General features: G+C 41.0%; 1 protein-coding gene across 2 annotated transcripts; it reads left to right on the top strand.

Annotated features, from left to right (window-relative positions):
- Positions 1 to 263: 263 nt before the first annotated feature.
- Positions 264 to 19,081, top strand: LOC114100286 (calreticulin-like). Of its 2 annotated transcripts, none has more exons than XM_071617818.1 (8): positions 264 to 708; positions 1,951 to 2,154; positions 4,219 to 4,313; positions 5,724 to 5,933; positions 8,242 to 8,355; positions 9,191 to 9,334; positions 14,811 to 14,903; positions 16,763 to 19,081. In XM_071617818.1, the coding sequence occupies exons 1-8, from the start codon at positions 702 to 704 to the stop codon at positions 17,012 to 17,014; spliced, it is 1,119 nt and encodes a 372-aa protein (XP_071473919.1). In that variant the 5' UTR covers positions 264 to 701; the 3' UTR covers positions 17,015 to 19,081. The 2 variants fall into 2 exon arrangements, with proteins under 2 accessions (XP_071473919.1, XP_071473920.1); XM_071617819.1 differs by having other exon boundaries at positions 322 to 378.
- The last annotated feature ends 8,212 nt before the right edge of the window (positions 19,082 to 27,293 follow it).

The raw sequence follows: 27,293 nt of genomic DNA, 5'->3' as shown, positions 1-27,293 counted from the left end.
GTTAACAGATCTGTTTGTTTACTTTCACCTTTCCTTTTCATTATATTTAATAATTCTCTTAAAGATAATGTAAATTGTTAAGAAAATTGTTTTCTTTTAGTGCCTTCTGTAATGTTACATAATTTTTTCTTTAGCCATTATTGCCAGAATTCCTATCTTCATCCCAGTGCCGGTGAAGACAATGTAAATTGTTAAGAAAATTGTTTTCTTTTAGTGCCTTCTGTAATGTTACATAATTTTTTCTTTAGCCATTATTGCCAGAATTCCTATCTTCATCCCAGTGCTGGTGAAGTCAAAGATAAAACCAATCTACACCTTCTACAATAGCCATCACTGAACTGCTTGCAGAACTTGCCTGGACACATTGTGAGCTCACCTGTATGCATTTTGAACTATCTGTTGGTGCAGCGACTTGTGGTAGTGTTGGGGTATTTTTGCTGATGATGTCACCGGTGGTACAATTTTTCAAAGGAGCCCTCAATTGGCTTTATGTCATGGCATTTTGCATCCTCCTCTACTAGTGATGGTCTAAAATTTGGGGGCCAACAGAGGTGAGGCAAAGAACCTCACCCCCCCACTGGTGCAAAGGCCTATCCACAAGTATGGCTGTATGCTGGACCGGTAGTCAGTGACGGGTATGATCCAATTGCAGTGGTACCAACCTAAGACAGGAGGCTGACGCCTAGAGGTCAGTTCATCCGATGACGGGTAAGGACCATATGTTGAATTGGACTGCCTAACAGGCACGGTCCCTAAGCCACATGCTTGTTGTTTAAACAGAGAGGGGGAGATGTTGAGAGCCACAGCCGAAGGGGCCCCAGCAAACTTCCAGCTGCCAGCAATCCAGCTGCCGGCTGATGATTGGCTCACAGCGGCCCCAGCAACATCTAGCTGATTGGCTCCTCGGCCCCAGCAACATCTAGCTGATTGGCTCCTCTGCGGTGATGCTCATTGGACTGTTTCCCTGCCCTTTCAGACCACGGAGCTGCTCATTGGGGGACTTTTTGGCTCTGCCCACGTGACCCAGCCAATCGGCCTCAAGAGCAGGAGGATTGTGGGAGGTGGAGAGAAGCTTGTGGGGGGAGAGAGAGGCTTGTGAAAAGCCGATGGTGGCAGTTGGGCTCTGAGGGGTTTTTCCTGAGAGGCTGTTTGTTTGGCGTGTTTGGTTCTAAAAATAAAGTTAGTTTCTTTTGACAAGTGGCTTCTGATTGTGCCCAGCCAGACTGCGGCAATATTGTGTCCAACTACAACTAAAAAATATTTTTAAAAAAAAGATTAAGTGTTCAGTCAACAATAGCAAAGATGATCATTTGATCTAAGAGTTGATACAGGGTCTCTCTCTTTAAACATTTTTTTAGTTGTAGATGGACACATTATCTTTGTTTATTTGTTTTTATCTGGTGCTGAGGCTCGAATCTAATACCCTACATGTGTAAGGCAGGCACTCTACCACTGGGCCACAGCCCCTGCCCCTGCAGGGCCTCTTTTAACCTCAGCACTTTTGCCTGGCAGAGCCTCATTTTGGCCTGGGTGGGGCAGGGAGAGGAGGTGTCTCAAAAAAAAAAAAAAAAAAAAAAAAACAAACCAGGGCCTTGTTTTGTAAAGCTACAGAGCAGTGTTTAAATATCTCTTGAAAAGCAGAGGTAGCTTGGATAGAAGGAAAGAAAGCATTTGTCAAATGTGGCTAAAACTTCCAGCTTGATTCCTTATCAGGAATGTGGTCCAATGCAGGTCTCTTGACTTACCCAGAACTCACCCTCCAGACTTGTAAAGTGGGGGTATACCATTTTGCAGGATTGTTCTAAGGCTTGAATGAGATTACAAGTATAAAACTTCCAGCACAGCTACTGTGTGTGAGAAAATACCAGAGATTGGTTAGATCAAGTGATGAGTCTCTCTGGTTGCTTTTTGGTCATTTAATCCTAAAGTCTCTATGCTCTCTGTTTTTAGGTCTCCAGACCAGTGAAGATGCCAAATTTTATGCCCTTTCAACAAGGTTTAAACCGTTCAGCAATGAGAATGAGACCTTGGTGGTTCAGTTTTCAGTAAAACACGAGCAAGGCATTGATTGCGGTGGCGGGTATGTGAAACTATTTCCTGCCACCCTGAACCAAGAGGATATGCATTCAGAATCTGAGTATTACATCATGTTTGGTAAGCTCTCTGAAAGCAGTTGCTGTCAGTCCTACAAGGTACTAAGTGAGATAAGAACTACTGTGGTTGTTGAAAAGATTTACGTTGACCTGGAACAAAATTTGTAATGTGATAGCTTCACACCACCTGTGCAGTAGGACTCTTCAACAGGACATGAAAAAAGCAACTCTAAACCTAAATGTTAATATAAATAGACCAAAGAGGTGGGGAGGTGCCTGGTATTGCAAATTTATAGCACAGGGGAAAGAGAAGGGAACTGGAACTGTATCTTAGTGGTTGAGGTGCTTGCCCAGCATGTTCAATGTCCTGGGTTTGATTCCCAATACTCCTGGGTTGGGGGTGAGGAGAGAAGGTTGTCATAAACAATGTACACAGTCTCAAAAGCTATTACTACAATGAAACACTGTGCTCTGCATCCTCCCCTTTTCCTACTTAGTTTTTTGTCATTTGATCTCTTATTCAGAGCTCATTCTGTGATCTTATAGCACCTCATTAATATCTTTTAAAAATATGTCCTTCATTCTTATAGCATCACTGGTTGTCAAAATTATGTGTCTTTGCTCATTTTTCTTTCTTCAGAATTTACCCTTCTCACAAGAAATGTATGTGTACACAGTGGTAGTAGTAGGAAAATTGGAAATAATAAAAATGTGATTTTTTCCCTTTTATGTGTACATTATTTATCTGATCCTCAAACAACCCTACAAGATTGGGTTTTCTTTCAGGCAAGGAATTTGCCCAAAGTGAGTAAGTGGGAAACCAGAACTTGAACCCAGTCCATTTGCCTCTAAAGCCTGTGTTTTTTCTACTTCATCCATCCACCTTCAGGTAATTGAATAATTTTTTAACCGATGGAATGAACCCTCAGATATACACCTGTAATCCCAGCTTCTTGGGAGGATGAGGCTGGAGAACAGCTAGTTCAAGGCCAGCCTCAGCAATTTAGTGAGGCCCTGTCTTAAATCAAACATAGAAAAGGGTTGGGGATGTAGCTTAGTGATAAAGTGCCCCTGAGTTCAATCTCTGTAAGGGATTTGCAGGGAGGAAGAATGAAGGACATATTTTTTAAAAGATATTAATGAGGTGCTATAAGATCACAGAATGAGATCCTGGCATGATTCAATTCAACTGGAGGACTTTGGGAGGAGATGTTAATTGTTCTTTGAAGATTGAGTTAGATTTTAATAAGGAGGGAAGGAAGTAGAGGGTATGTAATGAGGGTGGGGGAAGCATGTGTGCAAAACTTGAGTCATAAAATTCAGATGGAAGTAGAGAAATGGTGAGAACATCAATGTAGCTAGAGCACATTGTAGGGGTGTTAGTGTGTGTTGGATAGTCAGAGAACACTAACTCAGAAGGTGAACTTGAAAATTAGGTTAAAGTCTATTCCTGAACCTTTGGCATATAAAGTTCTCTGGGCTCAGAGTTACTGATCAATAAATATTTCCCCTGAGAGTTTTCACAAGGTAGAAAGGCCCTAAGGCTCTGCAACTAGGTAGGCAGTGATTTCAATCCCAGCAAGGCTTCTTATTAGCTGTTTGACCTTGGGCAAGCTGCTTAACTTTTCGGAGACACAATTTTCCCAGCTAAAAGTGGAGATAGTAATACCTACTTGTGAGAATTAAATGACATGGTATAAAATGCCTGACACAGGAGGGGATTCCGGTTGGTTTGGTCAATAGGTTCCCTGGCAGGACATCAGAGAGACAGAAAAGAGCTGTATCCCTCAACTAAGAGTACCCTTTTCTCCTGGCTGCTTCTCCACAGGACTATTTTTCCAAGCTCTGGTAACTCCTCCTCCTTACCCCTTCAGGCCCTGGGTGGGACTAACCCCACTTCCTAGCCCTGAGATAGCACTATAGCTTTCCCAATGTCCTGACCCTGCCTTTATAAAGATTCCTTTCATTAAATCTTTCTCAAATATTCCTACAGTAGAGTATGTCATGTATTTCTTGCTGATCATACTGATTAACACACATGCTGTGTCTGTCTTGGATCTTGGCCTTGGACTGGGCAAACTGCCTGAAATTGATGTGAAATCATGCTTTGGGGTTTAATTTCCAGGACCTGACATCTGTGGCTTTGGCAACAACAAAGTACAGGTCATCCTTCATTACCAAGGGAAATACCATGAGAATAACAAGACCATCAAGTGCAGGGTGAGTGTATAGGGCTGGTCCTCAGCCTGGGGGGAAGGATAGCATTTTATATATGTTATCTCATTAATCCTTATAAACTAAACACTATCATCTACATTATACAGATTAGAAAGTAGAGCTAAGGAAGTGCTATAAATTCACAAAAGATCAGCTGATCCAGAAGCCTGTGAAAGTCATATCAAGTTCTCAATGCATGGCATGGCCCAGTCCCTAATGCTAGATACTGGGGAGAATGGGGAGGTAAGGAATGCTGGGCTTTAAGATGGGGGGTCAGTTTATTATAGTAACATCAGGCTAGAGACACTAAGTTTAGCTAAAAGAAAGTAGGTGGATTTCATGAGTAATTTGACAAACACTCACCAAATGCTAACTCTGTGCTGGGACTTGGGGGTGGACGATGTGCTAGACATGACCTCTGACCTGATAAAACTTACAATTAAGTGAAGATAAGAGTCAAGAAGAGGAAAGTTGGGGCTGGGAATATAGCTCAGTTGATAGGTGCTTGCTTTGCATGCACAAGACCCTTCATTCAATCCCCAGCACAAAAAAAAAAAAAAAGGAAAATGACCACCTAGTATAATTGGGGTCTGGGTATACAGGGGAGGACCCCCACTCAAACTGGAGGCTTAGACAATGCTTCTTCTTTTTTTTAATATATATTTTTTTAGTTGTAGTTGGACACAATACCTTTATTTTAATTATTTTTATGTGGTGCTGAGGATAGAACCCAGTGCCTCGTACATGCTAGGCAAGCGCTCTACTACTGAGCCACAACCCCAGTCCAGCAATCCTTCCTAAAAGAACTTTTTTCCTGGGCTAAGTTTTCAAAGATGAGCATAACTTGAAGGGATATGATAATTTTACAGAGAACTGAATTCCTAAAGGAGAAAATTGCTTGAGAAAAGTCAAGGAAACTTGAGGAAGAGTGGTACTGCCAGAGATTTGGCACAGCCAGGGCACAGAAAAGATAGGAACTGAGTCTAAAGAAGCCATCGGGCCTGGGTTATTGGTTCAAACCCAGAGCCTTCCTGAGGAGGATGGTGTGGGGGCTATGTGTGCAGGAGCTCCCTGATGTCCTCCTCTGGAGCAGGAAAGCAACTGATGGATCATATATGACTCCAGCTGTTGAGAAGCTCATAGTCTAGTGGGCTAGACAGAAAAAGTCAAGATCAGAGAATGATCAGAGCTGTTGTGAAGGGGAGGCTGGAAGGTAAGGGAGACTGGAGGAGTGTGTACTAGGACAACAGACCCAGGATCCCTAGAGGGTTAACCAGAGAAAGGGGAGGAAGATGTGATAAAGTATATTTGTGAAAATGTGGGAGGTGGCATTCAGGTGGATCTCGTGTATTTAATGCTTGAGATCCAGGAAGTTCAATATAGAGCTGAGATATTTCCCCATTTCCTTTATAGATCAATAAAGACACTCACCTGTATACTCTGATCATTCGTCCTAATGCTACTTATGAAGTCAAAATTGACAACCAGCAAGTGGCAACTGGGGAACTGGAGGATGATTGGCAGTTCTTGCCTCCCAGGAAAATAAAAGACCCCTATGCCCGGAAACCAAGGAAATGGGATGAACGCCTGCAAATAGAAGATCCTGAAGATAAGAAACCTGAGGTCAGAGGATATTTGTCTGGGAAGTGGGTGGGATCCCAGCAGTGAGGTAAGAGGAGGAGGCTGGGAATGATAGAGCAGAGACTGGGCCCATCAAGATCAGTATTCAAAGCAGTATGGAGGGAAGAGAGCACACATTTGTTGAGGATCCTTCTGACAACCTCTGTGAGCAGTGTTGTATGCATAAGGAAACACGTTAGAAAACGAAGTGACTTGCCCAAGCACACACACATTAGAAAGAAAATTTGCACCTCTATTTCTTTGACTCCAAAGTTATTGATATGGGCAATATAAGGTACATACTCATTGATTCATTATCATTCTGGAAAGCTGTACTGGAGGTATCTTTGACAAGGACAACCCTTATTCTCCAAGAACTCAGAGTCTAATAGGGGAGGCAGATAAGAAAACAAAGATCATACCCTGTGATCAGTGCTGAGACGCAGGGAGGTCAAAGCCTGTGAGAGCCCAAGCCCAGTTTGGGGTGGAGTATATAGGTTGTGGTCTGAGAAAGAAGATAATGTTTAAGTGATTAGATTAACCCAAGGGATAGAAAAATAGACTCTGGGGCCAGACAAACATGAGCATCAATGTGAGTTCCACCACTTATTAACTATGAGAACTCAACCTACTAACAAACCCTGGGCAAAGAACATACTGTTGTGAAAGTCAGTTTCATAAACAGGGATTAGTATGATGCCCATGCATGAAAGTTGTTGTGAAGATTAAATGAGCTAATATAAAATACAGAACATAATGTCTGGTACATGGTAAATCCTTAATATATGGCATTTATATCCTTTATAACATACTGAATTTCAAACAATAAATTCACTAGAGTAAGGGAAGTAAAAATGGGTTAGAAGAAAGACATTCCAGACCTAGGGAATAGGTGAAGCAAAGGTGCAATGGTTAGGTGGAAAATAATATGATTGTGAAAAGAACTGAAGCAGCAGTTCAGTATTTGGGGAGGATAAAGTTCAAGGTGGTACATGATAGGAGGACAGCCTAGAAGTCTTCCAGAGCCAGCCCATGGAGGGCCCCACCTGCCATGTTGCTACTCCACAGGTCAGAGCAGGGTCAGTTTCTTGTGAGGAGATGCTTGGGGTAGGTGAGGGCAGCAGGGAACCCAACAGCTGGGTTTGGTCCTTGGATATATAACGTGTCCCCAAAAAACTCCTTTGTTAATGCAGAAATATTTAGAGGCAAAATGAATGGATTGAGAACTGTACTCTAATCAGTCCATCCTAGTTTGAATGGGTCACTGGGGAATGTGACCTGAAAGAGTTCATCTTCCTTGCAGCTGCTTTCTCTCTCTCTTCTTCCTGACCTCTATGAGGTGAGCCCTGTTTCTCTACCACACCCTTCTGCCATGATATTCTGCCTCACCTTGATCCCAGAGTAACAGACTTGGCTGACCATGGAGTAAATAACTGAAACCATGAGCCCAAATAAACTTTTCCTTCTCTCAGTTGTTCTTGTGGGGTCTTTTGGTCACAGTGGCAAAAAGCTGACTAACAGTTCTTAAAGAGAAGCCTGCAGTGTAACCTTATGTAAAGAGATTCAGCAAAAGACTCCAATTACAGGGGGAGGGAGATTTAGGCAGAGATTAAGACAGATAATCAGGCAGAGTGTCTGGGCCTTCAGCACCGTGGGAAAATTAGGTCTAAACTCCTACCAAGCCTGGTGGGCAGGCCCAGGGCAGCAAGATTAACCATAGATCCGCCCTCCTGGTGAAACCCTCCACCTGATGCTGTCAGAGTTGGCTCAAGTCCTGGGTGAAAGCAGAGAGGCTGCAGGCCTCTGTTCCCCCTGCAAAATGAACCAGAAGAAGATGGAAACTGATTAGCTGGTTGGGGCTCAGCTTCCTGAAACAGACAGTTAGCATCCTATCCTGGGAGCTATCCTCTTGAGAGAACCCTGCCTAGAAAATCTGTCTCAAAAATTGCAACACCTTTCAATACCATCACACTGGCAATTAAATGCTGGTGGGAACAAACCACATCCAAACCATAATAAGCACATGTTTGGGGAAAGGGTGAGGTCAGAGACAAGGGAAATTCCTATCTGATTTGAGCTTCAAGTACTCAAGGTCAGAGTGATAGAGAACCCAGAGGTGGGGCAGGAGTTGCTGCTTAAAGGCTTTTTCTCTCCTGCATAGGAGTTTATTTACAAAGTCCTGAGCTGGCCCTTTATGTAGGTGATCAGAAGGATGGTTGGGGTAGGGAACCAGTTCCTCCTGACTAAACTTGGGGCCCCAGTTTCATTCCAGACCACATATCTATCTGCATGAAGAAACATTTCATTTTAGGACTGGGAGGACTTTGAGTACATCCCAGACCCAGAGGCCAAAAAGCCAGATGACTGGAATGAGGCGATGGATGGGGAGTGGGAAGGGCCCCTGATACCAAACCTCAAATATAAGGTGAGGTGGAGGTAGGGAGGGGGGTGTGTCTTTCCAATGGGTATGAAAAATAAGATAGAAGCAATGTATATTCTAATTTACAAAACAAATTCTGAGATCCTGTGGTCATTTTCCCTCCCTTCTACTCCCTTACCCCAAATAACGTTGTCCTCATGCCAACCCTTCTCTCAGGGCTGTGCCCAACTGGGAGAGGATAGGCTGGTAAAGACAATGCTCAAGCTGCTGAGCAAGGAGCTTGTCCAGTGCAGTGGAAAGCAGCCAAAAGAACATGGTCCAAACAGGAAATGGGTCTGGGGTCAGTATCTGGAAGTCTCAGAAGTGGGCCCGAAGGGGAAAGGGTAAAACATGCATGAACTCAAGCTGTTAGGGGACAGGAGAAAAAAGCTAAAATTGACTGACCTCCTGTCAAAAGCAAGAGCTAAAGAAGTCAGCTGACAAGTGGACCAACAATAAAACTGACTGAGGCAAGCATTTTATTTGGCCACAGTTTCCTGTGCCACCCACCAGGACGAGATTGGCCCGAGTGCCAAGATACTTAGATGATGTTCTCTGAGAAGCCACAGTTTCTTAACTTCATGAATAAGCTCATGCAGAGAGGGGACAGGCTCAGAATGAGTCTCTGCCCCATCCTTTAGCACCCTCTGAGTAGAAAAGGCAACTTGAAAGAGTCTTGTGCATTAACTCAAAGAAAGGGAAAGAAGCTCCAGGAATCCTGGTCTGAATTCTTATGTCTAATACACAACAACTCTAATGAATTGATTGGCCTTTTTGATTACATGAGATCAGAAGAATGGAAAAATGTTAATCCTGTGTTCTTCTTTGGTTCTTTGCTCAGGGACAGTGGAAACCTCGGATCATTGACAATCCCAATTACCAGGGAGAGTGGATTCATCCAGAAATAGACAACCCTAAATATAAGCCTGACCCCACCATTTGTCATTATTATAACATCAGTGTTCTTGGCCTGGACCTTTGGCAGGTAAAGCTTTCTGGACTCTGATCAACGGTTCTAGTTTTCACACTGTGGAAAGATCCCCAGGTTGGAAATCACAAACTTGAATAAGCCTTTATCTTTCCAAACCTCAAACTTCTCATCCTTAAAATGGGTAATTATATTCATCCTAGTAATTTTAGCTCTTACAAAAGCTAAAATTGACTGAGTTCCTACCATGTACCAAGCGTGGCATTAAGGGATATGCCATTTAATTTTCATTATACATCTTCTATTTCTAAATGTGAAAAGGAGACTCAGAAAAGTTAAATTGCCAGATAATATACAACCGGGAAAGTGAGCAGAAAACTAGGATCTGGGCTGGGCATGGTGGGGCATGCCTGTAATCCCAGCGATTTGGGAGAATGAGGCAGGAAGATTGCAAGTTCAAAGCCAGCCTCAGCAACTTAGTGAGGCTCTAAGAAACTCAGTGAGACCCTATCTGTAAATAAAATACAAAAAAGGCTTTGGGATGTGACTCAGTGATTAAGCACCCCTGAGTTCAATCCCCAGTACCCGCACCCCATACCCCCCCAAAAAAGAAAGAAAAGAAAAAGGAAGCTGGGACCTGAGTGCAGGACTTTCTGGCACCAGGTCCAGGTTTTTTTGTTTTGTTTTGTTTTTTTGGACTTAGGGTTGAACCCAGGGGTGCTTAACCACTAGACCACATCTCAAGCCCTTTTATACTTTATTTAGAGACAGGATCTCTCTAAGTTGCTGAGGCTGGCCTTGAACTTGTGATCCTCCAGCTTCAGCCTTCCCAGTCTCTGGGATTACAGATGTGTACCACCACACCTAGCTAGATGCAGGGTTCTGATACTTTACACCACTTCTGCTGGTCCTGTATGATTCCTGAAGGGTAGTTCTATAGATAAACAGAAACCAGAGATGTGGCAAAAGTCTGAAATATTAAAATCCCTGGACAGATGTTGGAAGTGATAGTCCCAGCCCTGATGACAGGCCCTGCCTTGCTTCTCTCTCTGCCAGTCATTTCTCCTTGGCCCTATCTGTAAGGATCAGATTCTCATGACTTTGAAGAGTCATTTTCCTTTCCATCTTTTTTTTCCCTGAGACTTGTGTTGGCCCATAATCCCTCCCAGGAAGTCTTTAGAAATGTCAATCTGCATAGTCCTGGAAGATTTCGCCTGGAGAGGAAGTAACTTGGTTTTGTAAACATTGGCCTGGCATCAATGCTTTAGCTATATTTTCTCCCTTAATTCCCACACCTCTGTAAGGTATTTTATTATTACCTCTTTTACAATGGAGAGAATTGAGGCTCAGAAATGTCAAGTGAGGTACCCAAGAGCACACAGCTCGTGCATGGGAGAGACAGGATAATTCAAATACATGTCTGTCAGTCTCTAAAGTTCTTTCTGTAATGACTACACCCACAATACAACAGAACCTATGGAAACCACAGCCACTTATCCTTGGGTGTATCTTGGCAGGTCCCTGGTCCTAGAAATCTCTGTTTTATTTCTATAGTTCACAGCCACCAAAGGTCTCTGGATTAGACACGTCATATTTCAAGTGTCTCTTAATTTCTTTATTCACTTCCCACTTTATTTCCACTTTTGTGTTTTCTGGTTCAAGGACACCAACATAGAAGTGCAAGGAGGTCACATATGTAAATTACCAGGTGCAGGGAAGGGATTCAGGTGAGCAGTGGCGGAGAAAAATAGCACAGCTTTCCTTCCTGGTTTATCTGATAAATGTGGATATAATTTACACAAATTTGCATTGTTATCTTTCTTTTTTTTAATTGTCCCTTTTTAATACATTATAGGAACTTTCTACATCTTGGAAACACATGTGATCGTATTACTATGCCTAGTCTGATTATTGTCTTAAAATGCCCCCCTCTTTTTTCCCCCAATGAAATCCTTAAGGTACACATTTTAAACTTTAGTCATCTACAAAATTAAAAATTATTTGACACTAATTGCTCTGGGTTCTCTCAGCCTCTCTAAGCAGGCAAACCTTTCTATTTTAAGAATTTAAACCATGCCAGAGAAATGCTTCTCAAATCTTAGCATGCATAGAAGTCACTGGGGAACCTTATTACAATACAGATGCTGGGACTGGGGTGAGACTCTATTTCTAAACCCCCAGCATTACCTCTTTATGGTGTGTATGTGTGTGTGTGTGTGTGTGTGTGTGTGTGAAAGAGAGAGAGAGAGAGAAAGAGAGAGAGAATTCTGCATGATGCTAACATCGCCCTTGAAGGCATTTTTTTTCCCCTCTAACATCTAGTTAGGTCTGGAATCGAGCTGTCTACTCTACCATCCCCACTCAGCTAACCTGGAGCATACAGTTTATCACAGTCTCTGCACCTTATTGGAAAAGCCAAGGGACTCTACACATGAAAATGATGGATATTCCTTTACCTGCCCCTCCCCAACCATCCTAACCCCCTTTCCAGCCTTTGGATATTCTGCTGGTTCAGTTGCCCTCTCTGTCCTTTCTTCATCCCCATTTAGTAAGTCGGTTGACTTTTCTGCCTTGCCCTGACCCCTCCTGTTCCCTGTTCTGAGGCCTTCAAACATAATCCCTTTATTTTTTTTCCTTTTAGATATAAGTAATTGCATTCTTTGGTCAAGGCAGAGGCTAGGCGGGGGTGGCAGAGCAAAGAAAATACTTTTCCTTTGGGACTCCTCATGATCTATTCAGTAACGTAAACTTCAATGAGTATAGCCCAGCCATAATGCAAAGCACATTGATATCCTTTAGGTCAGGTGGTCTGTGTCAAAGACCTGTGAAGCCAGGAGGGTAGGACTTGCTATCTCCATTCTTTTTTTTTTTCAATTTGTGTGTGTGTGTGTGTGTGTGTGTGTGTGTTGCTGGTGACCCAGACTAGGAAGCTAGGCAAGTGCTCTGCCTCTGAGCAACATCCTCACATGCACAAGGCCTTGGGTTCAATCCCCAGCACCACCAAGAAAAAAAAAACAAAAAACAGCTCTTTCTTATGTGTTCTTTTCTCCTGTGTGAAGAAACCAGAGAGGGTATATTTTTTTGCCATTTTGCAGATGAAAACATAAGCATAGAGAGGAGGTAAATAGACCAAGGTCATCCCACTGGTAAGTTTTTGAAAGCAGGACTGGTACTCTCATAATCTATGAATTTGACATAAGAGAGCAAGGGATCACTGAAGAGACCAAGGGAGATTAGTAATATTGGAAACAGGAAAAATGGAAAAGCCAACAATTGATCACCTTCTTTCCTTCCTTCCTTTCTCTCTCCTCCTTCTCCTTCTCCTTGTTTTTTGCTGGTGCTTGGAATTGAAGCCAGGGGCACACTGCCACTAAGCTACATCCAACCCCTTTCTATTTTTTTATTTTGAAACAAGGTCTCCTAAGTTGCCCAGGCTATACTAGAACTTGCAATCCTCCTCTCTCTGCCTCCTGAGTTACTGGGATTACAGGCTTGCCCCTCCACACCAGGCAAACTGGCAGTTTTCTAAGCAAGATTGCTGACAACTCAAAAGAAAAGAAAAAATCCCCAAAGTCAGAAAATATCTTACAGTTGCACAAGGAATTTTTTAAAATATTTATTTTTTAGTTACAGGTGGACGCAATATCTTTATTTTATTTTTATGTGGTGCTGAGGATCGAACCCAGTGCCTCATGCATGGTAGGCGAGCGCTCTACCTCTGGGCCACAACCTCAGTCCCTGCACAAGGAATTTTGTAGACAAAATTTTTTCAAATGAATCAGAGCAAAATAACAATCTCTATCTATTTTGTTGGTTGGTGGGGTGAGATGAGCCAAATAAAAGTCTTTCTCATGAAAAACAAAAACATAAACAAAATACGAAAAAACAACAACAAAACCCTTTTTGGTCACAAAAGTGTATGGCAAGGCGGAAGTTTTCAAAGCTTTGGGGAGCGACATAGTGTAACTCACCTGAGGCTTTTTCTTGGTCACACAACTTCTCCCATGAAATTGACTTGAAGATTTAACATGGTGCTAAAGTAAAATATCACTGATTGGCCCTCCTTTTGTTTGTTTTGAAATATATCCAGATACCAAAAAAGTATAATCACTATTATCATTTACTGAGCATCTATTATCTGCTGGACACTGTGCTTTGCACATATTAGCTCTAATTCTCATGACACTATCACAGGGAGTTATTATTTCCCTTACTTCTCTTGTCAGAGGAGTTGAGTAACTTGCCCAAGATCATACAACTACTATGTGGTTGAACTGGTCTGTTTGATTCCAGGTCTTATGCTCCTTCTATTCTATTCCTTTGTTATGAAGTAAATAAACAAACACTGAAAATATTACATGCCATGAATTTAATTAATCTTTCTTTCAATGGTGAATACTGAAACTGTTATTTAAGAAAATAGAGAAATATGGTATAGGATCTAAATTTTAGAGAATTTAAATTCTGCTTATATTTCTTATGAAAACTTTTCTTTCCCCCATGTTCTTTTAGTTTTTCTGATTATTCTAAGGAGAGGACCTTAAATATAGTATCTATATGTAGGCATCATCAGAAGGAGGAGTTGTCAATCTGAGATGGGGCATGAGCCACTGGGCACAAACTAGAGGTTAGCAGAATTATGGAAGTTTCTTTACAGATCTCTTAAATAGTGGGTAGAGGCTTGAAGGAACACCAAGCCTTGGATATCAGTAGATTAACTTCTTTCTACAGCAGATCATCTGGGGCAGTAAAGCATGCTGGATGATTTGAATTTTTAATAACCTTTGCATTCCCACCCTAACCTCCATCAATATTATTATTATTTAATTTTTTTATTTTTTGATACTGGGGATTAAACCCAGGGACACTTAACACTTAACAACTGAGTCACGTCCCCAGCCCCCCCTTTTATATATATATATATATATATTTTATATAGAGACAGGGTCTCACTGAGCTGCCTAGGGCCCCTCTCAGTTGCCAAGGCTGGCTTTGAACTCAAAATACTCCTGCCTCAGCCTTCTGAGCTGCTGGGATTACAGGCATGTGCCATGGTGCCCAGCTCCCAAACTCCATTTTTAATTAAAATTTCTGTGCCTAAGGCTTGGGAATCTGCATTTAGCAAGGGCCTCCTAGTGAACTGTATTTGTGTATGTGTGTGCTGAGAATGAATCCCTGGCCCTAAATAGGTAAGCATGTGCTCTACCACTTAACTACATCCCTATCCTACAGGTGATTTTTCTTTTTTTTAATTTATTTTTTGGAACTGGGAATTGAATCAAGGGAGCTTCACCACTGAGCTACATCTCCAGTCCTTTTTATATTTTATTTTTGAGACAGGATCTTGCTAAATTGGCTTAGGATCTTGCTAAGTTGCTGAAACTGGCTTTGAACTTGTGGTCCTCCTGCCTCAGCCTCCTAAATTGCTGGGATTACAGGCATGTACCACTGTGCCTGTCTCCAGGTGATTTTTTTCAGACCCTTTAATATTTAAGTACCCAGTTTTAATAATCCCATTATTTTATTTTAACAGGTAAAATCAGGCAGTATATTTGACAATTTCCTTCTTACAAATGATGAAGAGTTTGCTGAAGAGGTTGGAAATAAGACCTGGGGAATAAGAAAGGTAAGATGTTCCCCCACCCTGTATTCCAAATGTCTGTGTCCTCAGTTGTGCACTGTTATTTGCATTAATTTTTTTTAGTTATAGATGGACACAATACCTTAATTTAATTTATTTATTTGTTTGTGGTGCTGAGGATCCAACTCTGTGTCTCACATGGGCAAGGCAAGCGCTCCACCACTGAGCTGCAACTCCAGCCCCTATTATTTGCATTTTAAAAAATCAGTCTCACATCATGACCCACAGCTGGTCACATGGCCTTGAGAAGTGAGACAAAGAACTCACATTCATTGGACATCTACAACTCTGTACTCATGACTCTGTGAGTACTTTGCAATATTCACCTCAGCCCTTAAGATGACCTAAAAAGATATTATTACTTCCATTTTTCAGATGTAGAAACTTAGATTCAGAGTATAAACTGTCCAAGGTCGACCACATGCATTCTTTAACTTGATGAGTTCAAGTTTGAACCCAGAACTCATATACCTTTTGTGCATCATGCTGAGTACTCAGTGTGGTGCTCTAGGAGGGAGCCACTGAGCCCATTTTGGATGGATGGCTTGCAGAAAGTGCTGTTTACTAGCTTCTCTGCCCTCCCAGAACTATTGTATGGGTGGAGTAATACTTGAGACAATGGCCTTATGATAGTGACACCAGGCATCCAGATGTCCTGGCTCTGCAGGAAGGCCCATTCAAGCAGGGTGTAGCCAGTGCTTGACTATCCAACAGGAAACATCCTTAAAGTTCTTGCAAAGCATAGACACCAAAAAAAAAAAAAAAAAAAGGTACTTGATACTTCCAAAAAAACTTTAAAGTAATAATTATGGGGAAAAGTTATTAGACTTTTTTATACCTTTTAGTATGGTTTTGTCTTGTTTATTTGGGGGTTATCATCAAATATTATTTGAGTCACTATTACATATTGGTTAAGAGTATGAGTTTTCGTTAGAATCAAGGCATGCATCATACTTAGGGCTGGACTACTGCTTTCCCTTGGAAAGAAAAAAATTGGGTTTGTATTTTTCCTTGACATCTACCAAATGTAACAATTTTGCAAGTTAAAAAAAAAGAGTATGAGTTTTGGGGCTGGGGTTCTGGCTCAGTGGTAGAGTGCTTGCCTAGCATGTGTGAAGCACTGGGTTCGATCCTCAGCACCACATAAAAATAAATACACAAAATTAAAGGCATTGTGTTCATCTATAACTAAAAAAAATTTTTTTTAAAGAGTATGAGTTTTGGAACTAGACTGCTTAGATTCAAATTCAGGCTCCATTCTTCACTGGCTGTATAAACTTGAGCAAGTTATTTAACCTCTTTATTATTTGGAGATAATGATAGCAACTATCTCATAAGTTACTGGCATACAATATGTGCTTAATAATAACTATTATTATTGAACCGTTTGTTCACTTGACAAATATTTGCCTGTTCAAAGCTAGGTATGTAGCCAAGAAATAAAATAAAGAATTTTTTGCCTCCATGGGGCTTACATTCAATTTGGGGAGAGCAATAAAAAATGTATAAAGAAGTCCAAACTTCAGATCCTATGTTTAGAAAGTAGGACAAGTAACACTTACCTCATGCATTGCAGTGAGGAATATAAATGATGTGTGTAGATTGTTTAGCTCTGTGTTCAGCAGCAACAGTAGGCATTCAATAAATATTTGGTAATTCTGAATCAATTTTTATTTACAAATCATACACACACACATTTTCATCCCACACATTTGAAATTTTGTGTGCAAATAAATACCATCCCAAAAAGTTTTTAGGCTATGGGAAGATGCCAGATATTCTAAAGTGGGTTAACTTTGTTTATTCCTTCTGTAAATTACTTTGAAATTTCACATTTTAAACAGGACATAGAAAAGCAATGGAGAGAACTGTATGAAGAAATGGAAAAAAGAAAACAGGAAGAAGAGGCCAAGAAGAGAAAGGAAGAGGAAGAAGAACGGGAAGATGACATCTGGGGACTTGAAAAAGAGGAAAATGAAGAGGATCCCGAAGAGGAACCAGGAAATTCCGACAGGCAGGTGCAGGAAGATAATGAAGAAAGAGGTTTGCTGGGTGAAAATGAAGAAGTCCGTGTTGACCAGAAGGATGAACTGTAATTGGGGAAAAAATGATGATGCTCTGAAGCAGATGATGGTACTTAGAAGGAGAAATGTTTAATGCACCAATTTTTTAAAATGTGTGGAAAGAAAAGGAAAAATGAAAAAGGAGACTGTTGGAAGAAACTTTGGGTTTTTATTTTCACCCACCTCCTCTGCTCTGCAAGATCTTCAGAAAGTCTCATCACCTCTTGGGATCATTTCCTTATTAGTGGAAAGGAGAGATCATTTCTATTTCATGAGGTTGTTGTAGGGATTAAAATGAGCTAATATGTGTAAAGTGCCTGAATATAAATATATAGTCAAAAGTAGTAATTATGTTAGAAGTCAGCCTGGGCAACTTAATGAGACCAGGTCTCTAAATAAAATTTTAAAAAGGGCAAGGATGTAGCTCAGTGGTAGAGCAGTGGCCTAGCATGTGTGAGGCCCTGGGTTTGATCTCTAGTATTGCAGAACAAATAAGTTAATTAATTAATTAAGTTGTAGCTATGAAAATTAGCATTATCATGGTGTTTAAAATTGTTGACACAGGTTAATATGTGTCAACCTGATCTTCATTTTCAATTTGTCCCAGTATACCTAAGGATTTTATTTCATTTAAATATTTCTATTGCTTAGTCTTTGTTGAGTAGCGCTGATGCTTGTACTTGTGCCCATTGATGTTTTCATCTTGCAAATGTATCAAGCACTTAGAAACAAAATCAGATTTCCTCTTAACATAAGGAAAGCTACTTTATTTGTTTGTTTGTTTATTTATTTATTTATTTATAATACTGGGGACTGAATTCAGGAGCACTCGACCACTGAGTCACATCCCCAGCCCTATTTTGTATTTTATTTAGAGACAGGGTCTCACTGAGTTGCTAAGCACTTCGCTTTTGCTGAGGCTAGCTCTGAATTTGCAATCCATTCTCTTCTCTGCTGTTTTGTGCCCTAATTTTTTTTCTTTATTTTATTTTTTGGTGGTGCTGTGGGTTGAACCCAGTGCCTCACATGTGCAAGGCTCTACCACTGATCTACAACCCCAGCCCCCGCTAATTTTTAAATAATTTTTTCCATATTTGCAAGTTCGTTGGTCTTGTATCTTTTCTGTACCACCTGTTCACACACCATTATCACTTGCATTCTCATCCTTTACAGATTACACTTTCTCATGAAGTTGTGGAGCTCCTACAGTGTGCTTATCTAATATTCATAGTGGTCACTTGTTCTGGTTCTGTTAGTAAGGGGCAGGGCCAGTATTTGAACTCAAGTTCTTTTGGTTTCAAAGCTTATCCTTCCACCACACCAATCAGTTGAATATGTGAGTACCTAACTGCTATTGAATACAGAGTAGGCAGCCTTCTACATGGAAGAAATGACCTTTTAAGTGTACTTTAAAAAAAAAATTACATCCACTATCCAGTGAGTCAGGCTCAGACATGACTGTCATATGGTTCAGTAAACCATAACACAGGGCTTCAGATACAAATCTGGAACATGGTAGGTGCTCATTTAATATTAGTTGGAAAAAGTGAACAAAACTCTGCCTGGGGGTTTCAGGGAAGACTTTGTGAATGAAGGGAGATCAAATAATGCATGAGTCTGTCCAGTGAAGAAGAAGTGTGGACCTAATTTCAGAATCAAAGAGTAGGGTACTTAGATGACAGGCAGTGGGTGGTAAGATCATGGAGGAGCAGCAAGAACTTCATCCTTCCCTTCTGCAGGCTGCCTTGTGTAGTTTAGAGACCTTAAAAATCTATGAAATACTCTCTGGATAATGAAGCTTGATTTTATACCTACTTCTATAGCATCAGAGTCTTCCCATTATGAAAAAGAGCAAGGCTACAGGGGCTGAGTCGGAACATTTTGTCTTGGGGTTAGAGGGCTGGTGTTTGGGGTGATCTAAGTTTTAAGGATGCCAGTCTGATGAGTATTGTTTACTAAAAATATCTGCTCTGTTCAGTCGAGTATATGTTCCACTAATTTTTACATATTTTTAATATCACCAGATAAAGATAATGATTTTCATGCACATTTTTGAGGGAAGAGTAAAAAATAATGATTCTTTGAATATTTTTTGAAGATTCGGCACCCACCTTTGCTAAATTTTCTTTTGTCATTTATTTAGTTATTTATTTATTTAATTTTTAATATTTATTTTTCAGTTATCGGTGGACACAACATCTTTATTCTATTTGTATGTGGTGCTGAGGATAGAACCCAGTGCCCTCGCGCATGCCAGACAAGCATGCTACCGCTTGAGCCACATCCCCAGCCCTATTTATTTATTTATTTATTTAAGTTGTTGATAGAATTCTATTTTTATTTATATGTGGTGCTGAGATTTGAACCCAGTGCCTCACACATGCTAGGCAAGTGCTGTACCCCTGAGCTATAACCTAAGCCCTTGTCTTTTATTTTGATCAATTGTATAAATACACTTTTTTTTTCAAAAATTAAGGTAAATTTAAAAAGAAAAAAATGTGTACATAGTTTCACCCATTATGCATACAGACTTTGAAAAAAATTTTTTGTTTCTTTTTAGGATTTATATTTTAAATACCACTGTTCTGCCACTGAATCATATTCCTTTAAGTGATTCAAATTTTTTTTCTAATTTTATTTAATTAATATTCAAAAGAAACTGATTTTGCTGTGAAAAATTTGGAGCTGACATATGTATTAGGAAGAAAATCAAGGCAGGCATGATGGTGCACATCTGTACTCCCAGCTATCTGAGAGGCTGAGACAGGAGGATCTCAAGTTTGAAGCCAGTCCAGGCAAATTAATTTAGACCCTGTCTCAAAATAAAATTCAAAACAGAAAAGGGCTGGGGACGTAGCTCAGTGGGGGAGCATGCACAAAGCCCAGGGCTCAATTCCCATAAACACTCTCTCTCTCTCTCACATACACACACACACACACACACACACACACACACACACACACACTATTCTAAAATCCAGAGATAGCTGTGCAATATTTATTGTACATATTTTCTGCCAGTTTTGTCTCCATGTGTTGATTGGTTAGTTCGACTTAGGGCATATGGCATTTTATCATTTTTGGTCTGTGACAATGTAACTTTTAAATTTTATTTATTTTTCTCCCTGTATTTCTTTACCCTTGTTTTTAATTTTTTTTTTTAACCTAGGGGTTGCTGTCCTTTTACTTATTTTCAATGGTTTTGTATATCTGGTATTTCAAATATAATCTTCTATTATCTTATCTACTTTGACCAGTGTCTTTTTAAAAATCTTATTTATTTATTTAGTAGATGGACACAATATCTTTTTTTAATTTATTTTTATGTAGTGCTGAGGATTGAACCTAGGGCCTCACATGTGCACGGTGGGCACCCTACCACTGAGCCCCAGCCCCAGCCCCCAGTGTCTTTTTAAAAATATTTTATTAGTTGTTGATGGACATTTATTTATTTATTTATTTATTTGTTTATTTATTTATTTATATGTGGTGCTGAGAATTGAACCCAGTGTCTCACACATGCTAGGCAGGCACTCTACCACCTGAGCTATATCCCCAGCCCTATATTTGTGTTGTAGTTTGTGTTTTTGAAGTTTCATTCTTCCCTTCTCCTCAGTCCCAAACTATAATAGTCTCCTAATATTTTTTTATAATTTTAGTTTTCACATTTATTGTGTCTTTAATCCTTTTGGAAGCTACTCATATAAGATGCAAAATTGTTGAAATATGATAATTACACTATTCAAGCCTTGATATATCAGTTTCTGAGAGGAGGATATTAAAATCTTCAGCCACAGTTATGCATCTGTATTTCTCCCTATGGGTTCTATGTATTTTCTGTCTGTATGATTAGGTACATCCATGTGTTGTATCTTTTGTTTCTATTGTTATCTTTTTAGGTTTTTTTGTTATCTATTGTTTCTTTTATGAATACATAATAATTTTTTATCTCTTAGTTTTTGAGACTAAAATTATTCTTTGACAGATGTTAAGATCACAACCCAGTTCATATTTGCCTTGTGTATCTTTTTATTTTTATTCTGTCTTCTTGTATTTTTAAGTATGTCTCTTCTTCTAGCTAATTTATTGTGTAATTTTATTCCCCACTGGGAATTAAATTCAAAGCTTTGTGCATGGTAGGAAAGTGCTTCGATGCTCAGTCTCATCCCTTTTTATTTTTTATTTTGAGGCAATGTCTCACTAAATTTCCAAGGTTGGGCTTGAATTTATGGACCGCCTGCTCAGTCTCCTCAGTTGCTGGGATTACAGGTGTGAGCCACAGCACCCTGCTTGAAATTTTTAAAAAACCAATTGGGAGCGGCTAGGGCGATAGCTCAGCGGTAGAGTGCTTACCTAGCACATGTGAGGCTCTGGGTTCGATCCTCAGAACCACATACAAATGAATAAATAGAATAAAGGTGTTAAAAAAAATTCCTTCCTTTAAAAAAAAAAAGCCAATTGGCAATATTGACATTTTTACATTTAATATACTGTACATTAAGATTTAGTTCCACCATCTGTAGAGGCAGAAAGATGTGAAGCTTTTTCTCATACATTCTAAGGGTCATATCAGATACCCCTATAACAAAGGAGACATTAATAAGAGAAAAGCATAACATATTATTTTAATGAAAGATTTAGATGAGAGCTCCTGTCCTTACCCACACTGAGAAACAGAGGCAGAGCCCAGCTGAGCGCGGGGGCAGGGCTGGGGCAAAGCTGGCTCAGCACTTGAACAAGGGCAGGCTGAGAGCCAGGCTCAGGACAGACTGAGAGTTCAGGCAGGGCCCTGGCTGGGCCTGATGGGAGATGGGATAGGGTTGGGCTAAGAGGCCTCGCTCGAAGGGCCAGGTGGGGTGACACACAAGGAAGGGCTAGGCTGAGAGCCGGGCAGTTCCCAGCTCAGAGCTTGGACAGGACAGTTATAGTGCCTGACAGTGATAGTGTCAGGACAGAACAGGATCAAAAAGGGATTTGGGGGGGCTTACATGACAAGGGAACATTCAGAAATAAAGACTCAAAGATTCAGGGGAAACTATTTTTATACTTAGATTCAATGAAGAATGGACAGTCACATAAAAAAATGTGGTTGGAAAAAAAAAGATACGATCTCATGGTAATAGACTGAGAAGGGAAACCCATCTTGGCTTCTGAGATATGGGACAGGAGCTTTCCTGCAATGAGGATCTTAATGACCTTCTGTCAGACAAGGCAGGTCAGAGAAGCTCTTTATGGCCAGCTCTTATACAGAAAAGGAGGTGAGGTTAGGGTGATATTTCTAGTTTCTATGACCCACCTTGGGGATGTGGTATATTTTGTTTTTTATGACTAACTTTGGGGAAGAAAGAGGGATGGGAGGCAGAAAAGTGGGAGAAGGTCAAAGAGAGACTTTGCTTCCGAGGCTCTTTCAATGTCCTTCAGTACAAAGTACAACATGCCAAAGTGACATATTTTGGAATATTGCTTTCTGAGCCCCAATATATCAATTTACTATATATTCCTTTTTAATTTTTAACCTTCCATTGGGTAGGATGAGTTTTATTGTGCTGTTTTATTTATTTATTTGTTTTTAGTTTTTGATGGACCTTTATTTTATTTATTTGTATATGGTGCTGAGAATTGAACCCAGTGTGTCACACATGCTAGGCAAGCGCGCTACCACTGAGCCACAACCTCAGCTCCATGTGCTGTTGTTTTAAAACTTTTTTTTCAGTTGTAGATGAACACAATAACTTTATTTATTTTTTTATGTAGTGCTGAGCATTGAACAATGCCTCATGCATGCTCAGCAAGAGCTCTACCACTGAGCTACAACCCCAGCCCTTATTTTGCTGTTTTATTATATAAATTATATAAATATATAAATTATATAAATATATATTTATATATTTTATTATTATATATAATAATATTTTCTCATAGAGGTAGTCTGTACCTCAGACTCTCAGTCATGGGTTTAAGAATAAATTTTAAAAAAACACTCTAAACTTGATGCTCAAAAATTAAATATCTTGTGTCTGAACTGATCCAATCACTGTTGCTGAAGCAGAGGGTATTTGAACTTCAAAGAAAACATAGGGTATTTTAAAAAATTTTTTTTTAGTTGTAGTTGGACACAATACCTTTATTTTATTTATTTATTTAGTTAGTTGTAGATGGACACATATCTTTGTCTTTATTTATCCATTTTACATGGTGCTGAGGATCGAACCCAGGACCTCATGCGCACAAGGCAAGCACTCTACCACTGAGCTACAACCTTAGCCCCTATTTTATTTATTTTTATGTGGTGCTGAGGATCGAACCCAGAACCTTGCATGTGCTAGGCAAGCGTTCTACTCTGAGCCACAATCCCAACCCCAAACATAGGGTATAGTTACCAAAGGATGGGGGAATGGAGACTGGGTGACCATAAAATTATATGTCTTCTTTCAGATGAAGTAAATTTATTTGAGTCTCTATTTATTCATTTGTGTAATGGCTATAATACCTACATCAAAGGGGAGATTTGAGGAGCAAATTAATAACAGATATGAATATCCTTTGTGAATTATAAAGTAGTGTACAAAGACTAGTCATTATTCTTGCTTTTGCATGCATCACGTGGTATTTAGATGTTGGTATTTATCTTAATGGTTGCAGGGGAAATACTACCCTACCTAGTATTCTCCTTAAATTATGCTGATGTCCATATAATTGATTTTCTTTTCCCAAGAATAAAAAATGAGCAAGATATCAGGATTATGTTTGACCTGGAAGTCAGTTCCATCCAAAGAGTCCTAAAGTCTAGATCAAGGTTGTCGCGACCCCTTGCCCGCAAGGAAGACGCAACTCCGAAATCTTCTCTCAGTAGTTTTATTCGGGCCCTTGATATTTATTATTCTTTCTTCTTCTAATCTTCTCTCTCCCCCGGATGCCCTCCCAGCCTTAATAAAGCATCCCAAGCCCCAATACAAAGCTGCCGCGTGGAGCTTTCTCACAGGGTGGTGAAAATCATGTGCCAACTCTCTCAGATAAGGAGTTGTTTGTCACATACCACAGCGGAGCCAGCGCCATCTCGTAATGGCGACCATAGTCTGCAGAAACGGCAGAAGCGGCTCACCACAGTTCCCCCTTTCTGTTTTATTAAAACAATACAGGCGAGAGTAGAGGTCCTATCCCACTGTGCAGAAGTGGCTGCATAGTATGGCTCAGTCCTAAGGAGGGCCCTTCCCCAGATCCGAGGCCATATCAGCCAACGCCTTTTTTCGTGGGGCAGGGCGTGGACGCGTCTAACCCGCATGCAATAGGACATGCTCTCCTTGAGGTCCACGTCAAGGATCACTCAAGTGCAGTGCCTTGCCTCGCATCCTGTATCGTGACGATGGTGGACGAAGGGGGATAGCTGAGGCTGAACTGTGGCTGTATTAATGACAAACAAGTTGACAGCACCCTGAAAGAAAGGCACGGACTTTAAAGCGATAGAAAAGCACTAGTGTGGAAACCCATCTGCGTGCAATGGCAGCAAGACCGGCAGAGTGCAAGGGCTTTCCAGAACTAAGAGAATAACAAGGAAAGTCATGTCGATCCCAGTGCAATGTTATAATAACTTGGGGTGCAACGACCATGACAAAGGTTTACTGTTTAAGATGCGCAAGCCAGACTTGAGGTGAGTTGCCATTTTCTAAAGCTGCAAGAGCTTGTATGATCATAGCCTTTTCTTGTGCATGGCGAGTTTTAAGGCGACAGAGAAACCACAAACAAAGTATAACACTGAAGCAACACATTGCACCAAAAATGCCTACTCCCACCCACTCTTTGAAGAAGGAAAAAGCAGAAGATATCCAATCGGTGAATCGACCCAAAGTCACTGGTTCGACACGGGTACTGTTCAAGACAGCAATCTGAGTTAGTTGAGACTGGATCATGTCTTCCGCTGCCATGGACCAATTTCCAGCCAAATATTCGCCAATGATGCGGGACGCATTCCTGGAATCATTAAATCTGACAGAGGTTATGCATAAATGTGCACGTTGGTCAACACAACCCAAAAGCACTAAGTCAGCCAATTCTTCTACCTGAGCTTGGAGTAAATCTATCCTTTGGTTGGCAGCTAAAATCCCTGACAAAATATGTTGATTAATTGAATTTTGGGATTCAAGTATGGTGGAAGTTTGTTGAACAACTTGATTAATAGTGGCAGCAGTTTGTACTTGACTGGCCATGGCTACTCCAGCTGTAACTGCTGCAGCAGCAGACACTGCCACAGCTGTCACTATAGCTGCCGTAATTCCAAAATCTCTACGGGCTCTAATCAATTCAACAATAGGAAAGGATTCTGGATCTGCAGTAACCGGGATCGGGACAAAGGTTGGAATTTTCATAATCACTGCCATAGTCCAGGAGCCATTCCAACACTCAGACAAGTAGCAAGTAACATTAGAACAATTAAGCATCCCCTGTAATGTAACATTAGCCAAAAGAAACAGGAACGGAGATTGGAGACAGACTGCTGCGGAGGGCAAAGTAGCATTAGATAAAAAGCATATCCTTATCCCAGGCAGGGTGTCCTGCTGCATGATTTTGTGCAGCCTGCTCTACCGCGCCCTCTAGCATAAATGCTCTCCAGTCCAAGTATTTGCCTGGGGAGACACAAGCGCGCACCAGACTAGCCCAATCTGAGGGAGTCATGCAAAATCTAGTAAGTCCCTCCACCTGAGTGAGAGTGAAAGCGGCATCTATGCCATAAGTGCGGACGGATTCTGCCAAGGTTTTAACTATCTTAAAGTCTAAAGGCTCATGATATCTTCCCCTGTTATTGTCCTGAAATACAGGGTATGCAAGTCCCATATCTGTATTAACTGTCCTCCAAACTTGCGCATGAAAAGACCTCCCGGAACCTTGGCTCCCCCCCCACATACGGGGGTGGGGCAACAGGCATCATATCTTCTTCTAAATTTTCAACCTCCTCCTCCTCAGAATTCTGTTGACCAATATTAGATCCCTCCCCCTTCTTACAGTAGGCATGCGCGCCTTGTGTCTCCTTTTTCTTCTTTTTCATTTTTATCTTATGTAGTTGTTGTAACAATATATCAAGGTCCTCAGAACTCTCTGAGTCGCTTGTGTTCTCAGGCGTTCTGAATTCGGTCAAGTCTGGGTAGAGCCTTCTCCTATTTTTATCTTCAGGCTCTTTTGCCTTCTCACTACTGTTACTTTTGATACTCTCTGCCACTTCACTATGTGATCCTTCAGATTTTTCCTCATGTAGTTGTTCAAGAACGGCCTGACCCTCACTCACAGCTTCTTGGCATTTACCATCTGTAAGGCAACTACGGACCATTTTCCAAAGGGGTATCACCCCACCCTCTAATATGCCCTGCTCAGAAGCAAAGTCAAGATCTTTGCCTAATTTATCCCAACTAGGTACAGTAAGGCTGCCCGAAAATGCAAACCACGGTGCAGCGATATCTATCTTCTGTAAAAATCTCTGTAAAGTACTATGTTTCACTTCCAGGCCCTTGGAATGTAACAGGCCATCTAGGGCCAGGAGAAGCGGACTTGAAGATGCGGCACCCATGACACAACAACAAAAGAAGCACAAAAAACAAAAGCGAAAGTAGAAGCGAAAGTACACAGTGCAGCTGCAATAAAATGTAAGGCTCTCTCTGTGTTTACAGAGGAGCTGCCCCGCTTTGGTCGCGGATCCCATTTACTAGGGACTAACCCCGCTTTGGTCGCGGATCCCACTTACCTGGGATTAACCCCGCTTTGGTCGCGGATCCCACTTACCTGGGACTAACCGGTGCACCACCCCTGACTGCTGAAAGTTCTGGTTCCCGGGTTTCGGCACCACTTGTCGCGACCCCTTGCCCGCAAGGAAGACGCAACTCCGAAATCTTCTCTCAGTAGTTTTATTCGGGCCCTTGATATTTATTATTCTTTCTTCTTCTAATCTTCTCTCTCCCCCGGATGCCCTCCCAGCCTTAATAAAGCATCCCAAGCCCCAATACAAAGCTGCCGCGTGGAGCTTTCTCACAGGGTGGTGAAAATCATGTGCCAACTCTCTCAGATAAGGAGTTGTTTGTCACATACCACAGCGGAGCCAGCGCCATCTCGTAATGGCGACCATAGTCTGCAGAAACGGCAGAAGCGGCTCACCACAAAGGTAACTTGTTAGTAGCCTTCAGGATGCACACAGCTATACACTTGGTACGATGGTGCCAAACTGGATCCAGTTCCTTCTCTACCTTGAATCAGATATGAGGCCCTAACTATGTTACTCATATTGTCTGAGCCTCAAAGTCCTTGCCTAAAAATCAAAGGTCATAAGAAG

Source organism: Marmota flaviventris, chromosome 10 (assembly GCF_047511675.1).
Source record: "Marmota flaviventris isolate mMarFla1 chromosome 10, mMarFla1.hap1, whole genome shotgun sequence".
In the NCBI taxonomy this organism is placed as follows: Eukaryota; Metazoa; Chordata; class Mammalia; order Rodentia; family Sciuridae; genus Marmota; species Marmota flaviventris.
Note: the sequence above shows the minus strand (reverse complement) of the source record. Positions and strands in the feature narration are given on the sequence as shown.

Bases quoted from the DNA above. Each gene is read 5' to 3' on its own strand.
- LOC114100286 (XM_071617818.1), top strand. The intron at 4,314-5,723 runs GTGAGTGTATAG...TTTCCTTTATAG, and splicing joins ACAAGACCATCAAGTGCAGG to ATCAATAAAGACACTCACCT. The intron at 14,904-16,762 runs GTAAGATGTTCC...CATTTTAAACAG, and splicing joins AGACCTGGGGAATAAGAAAG to GACATAGAAAAGCAATGGAG.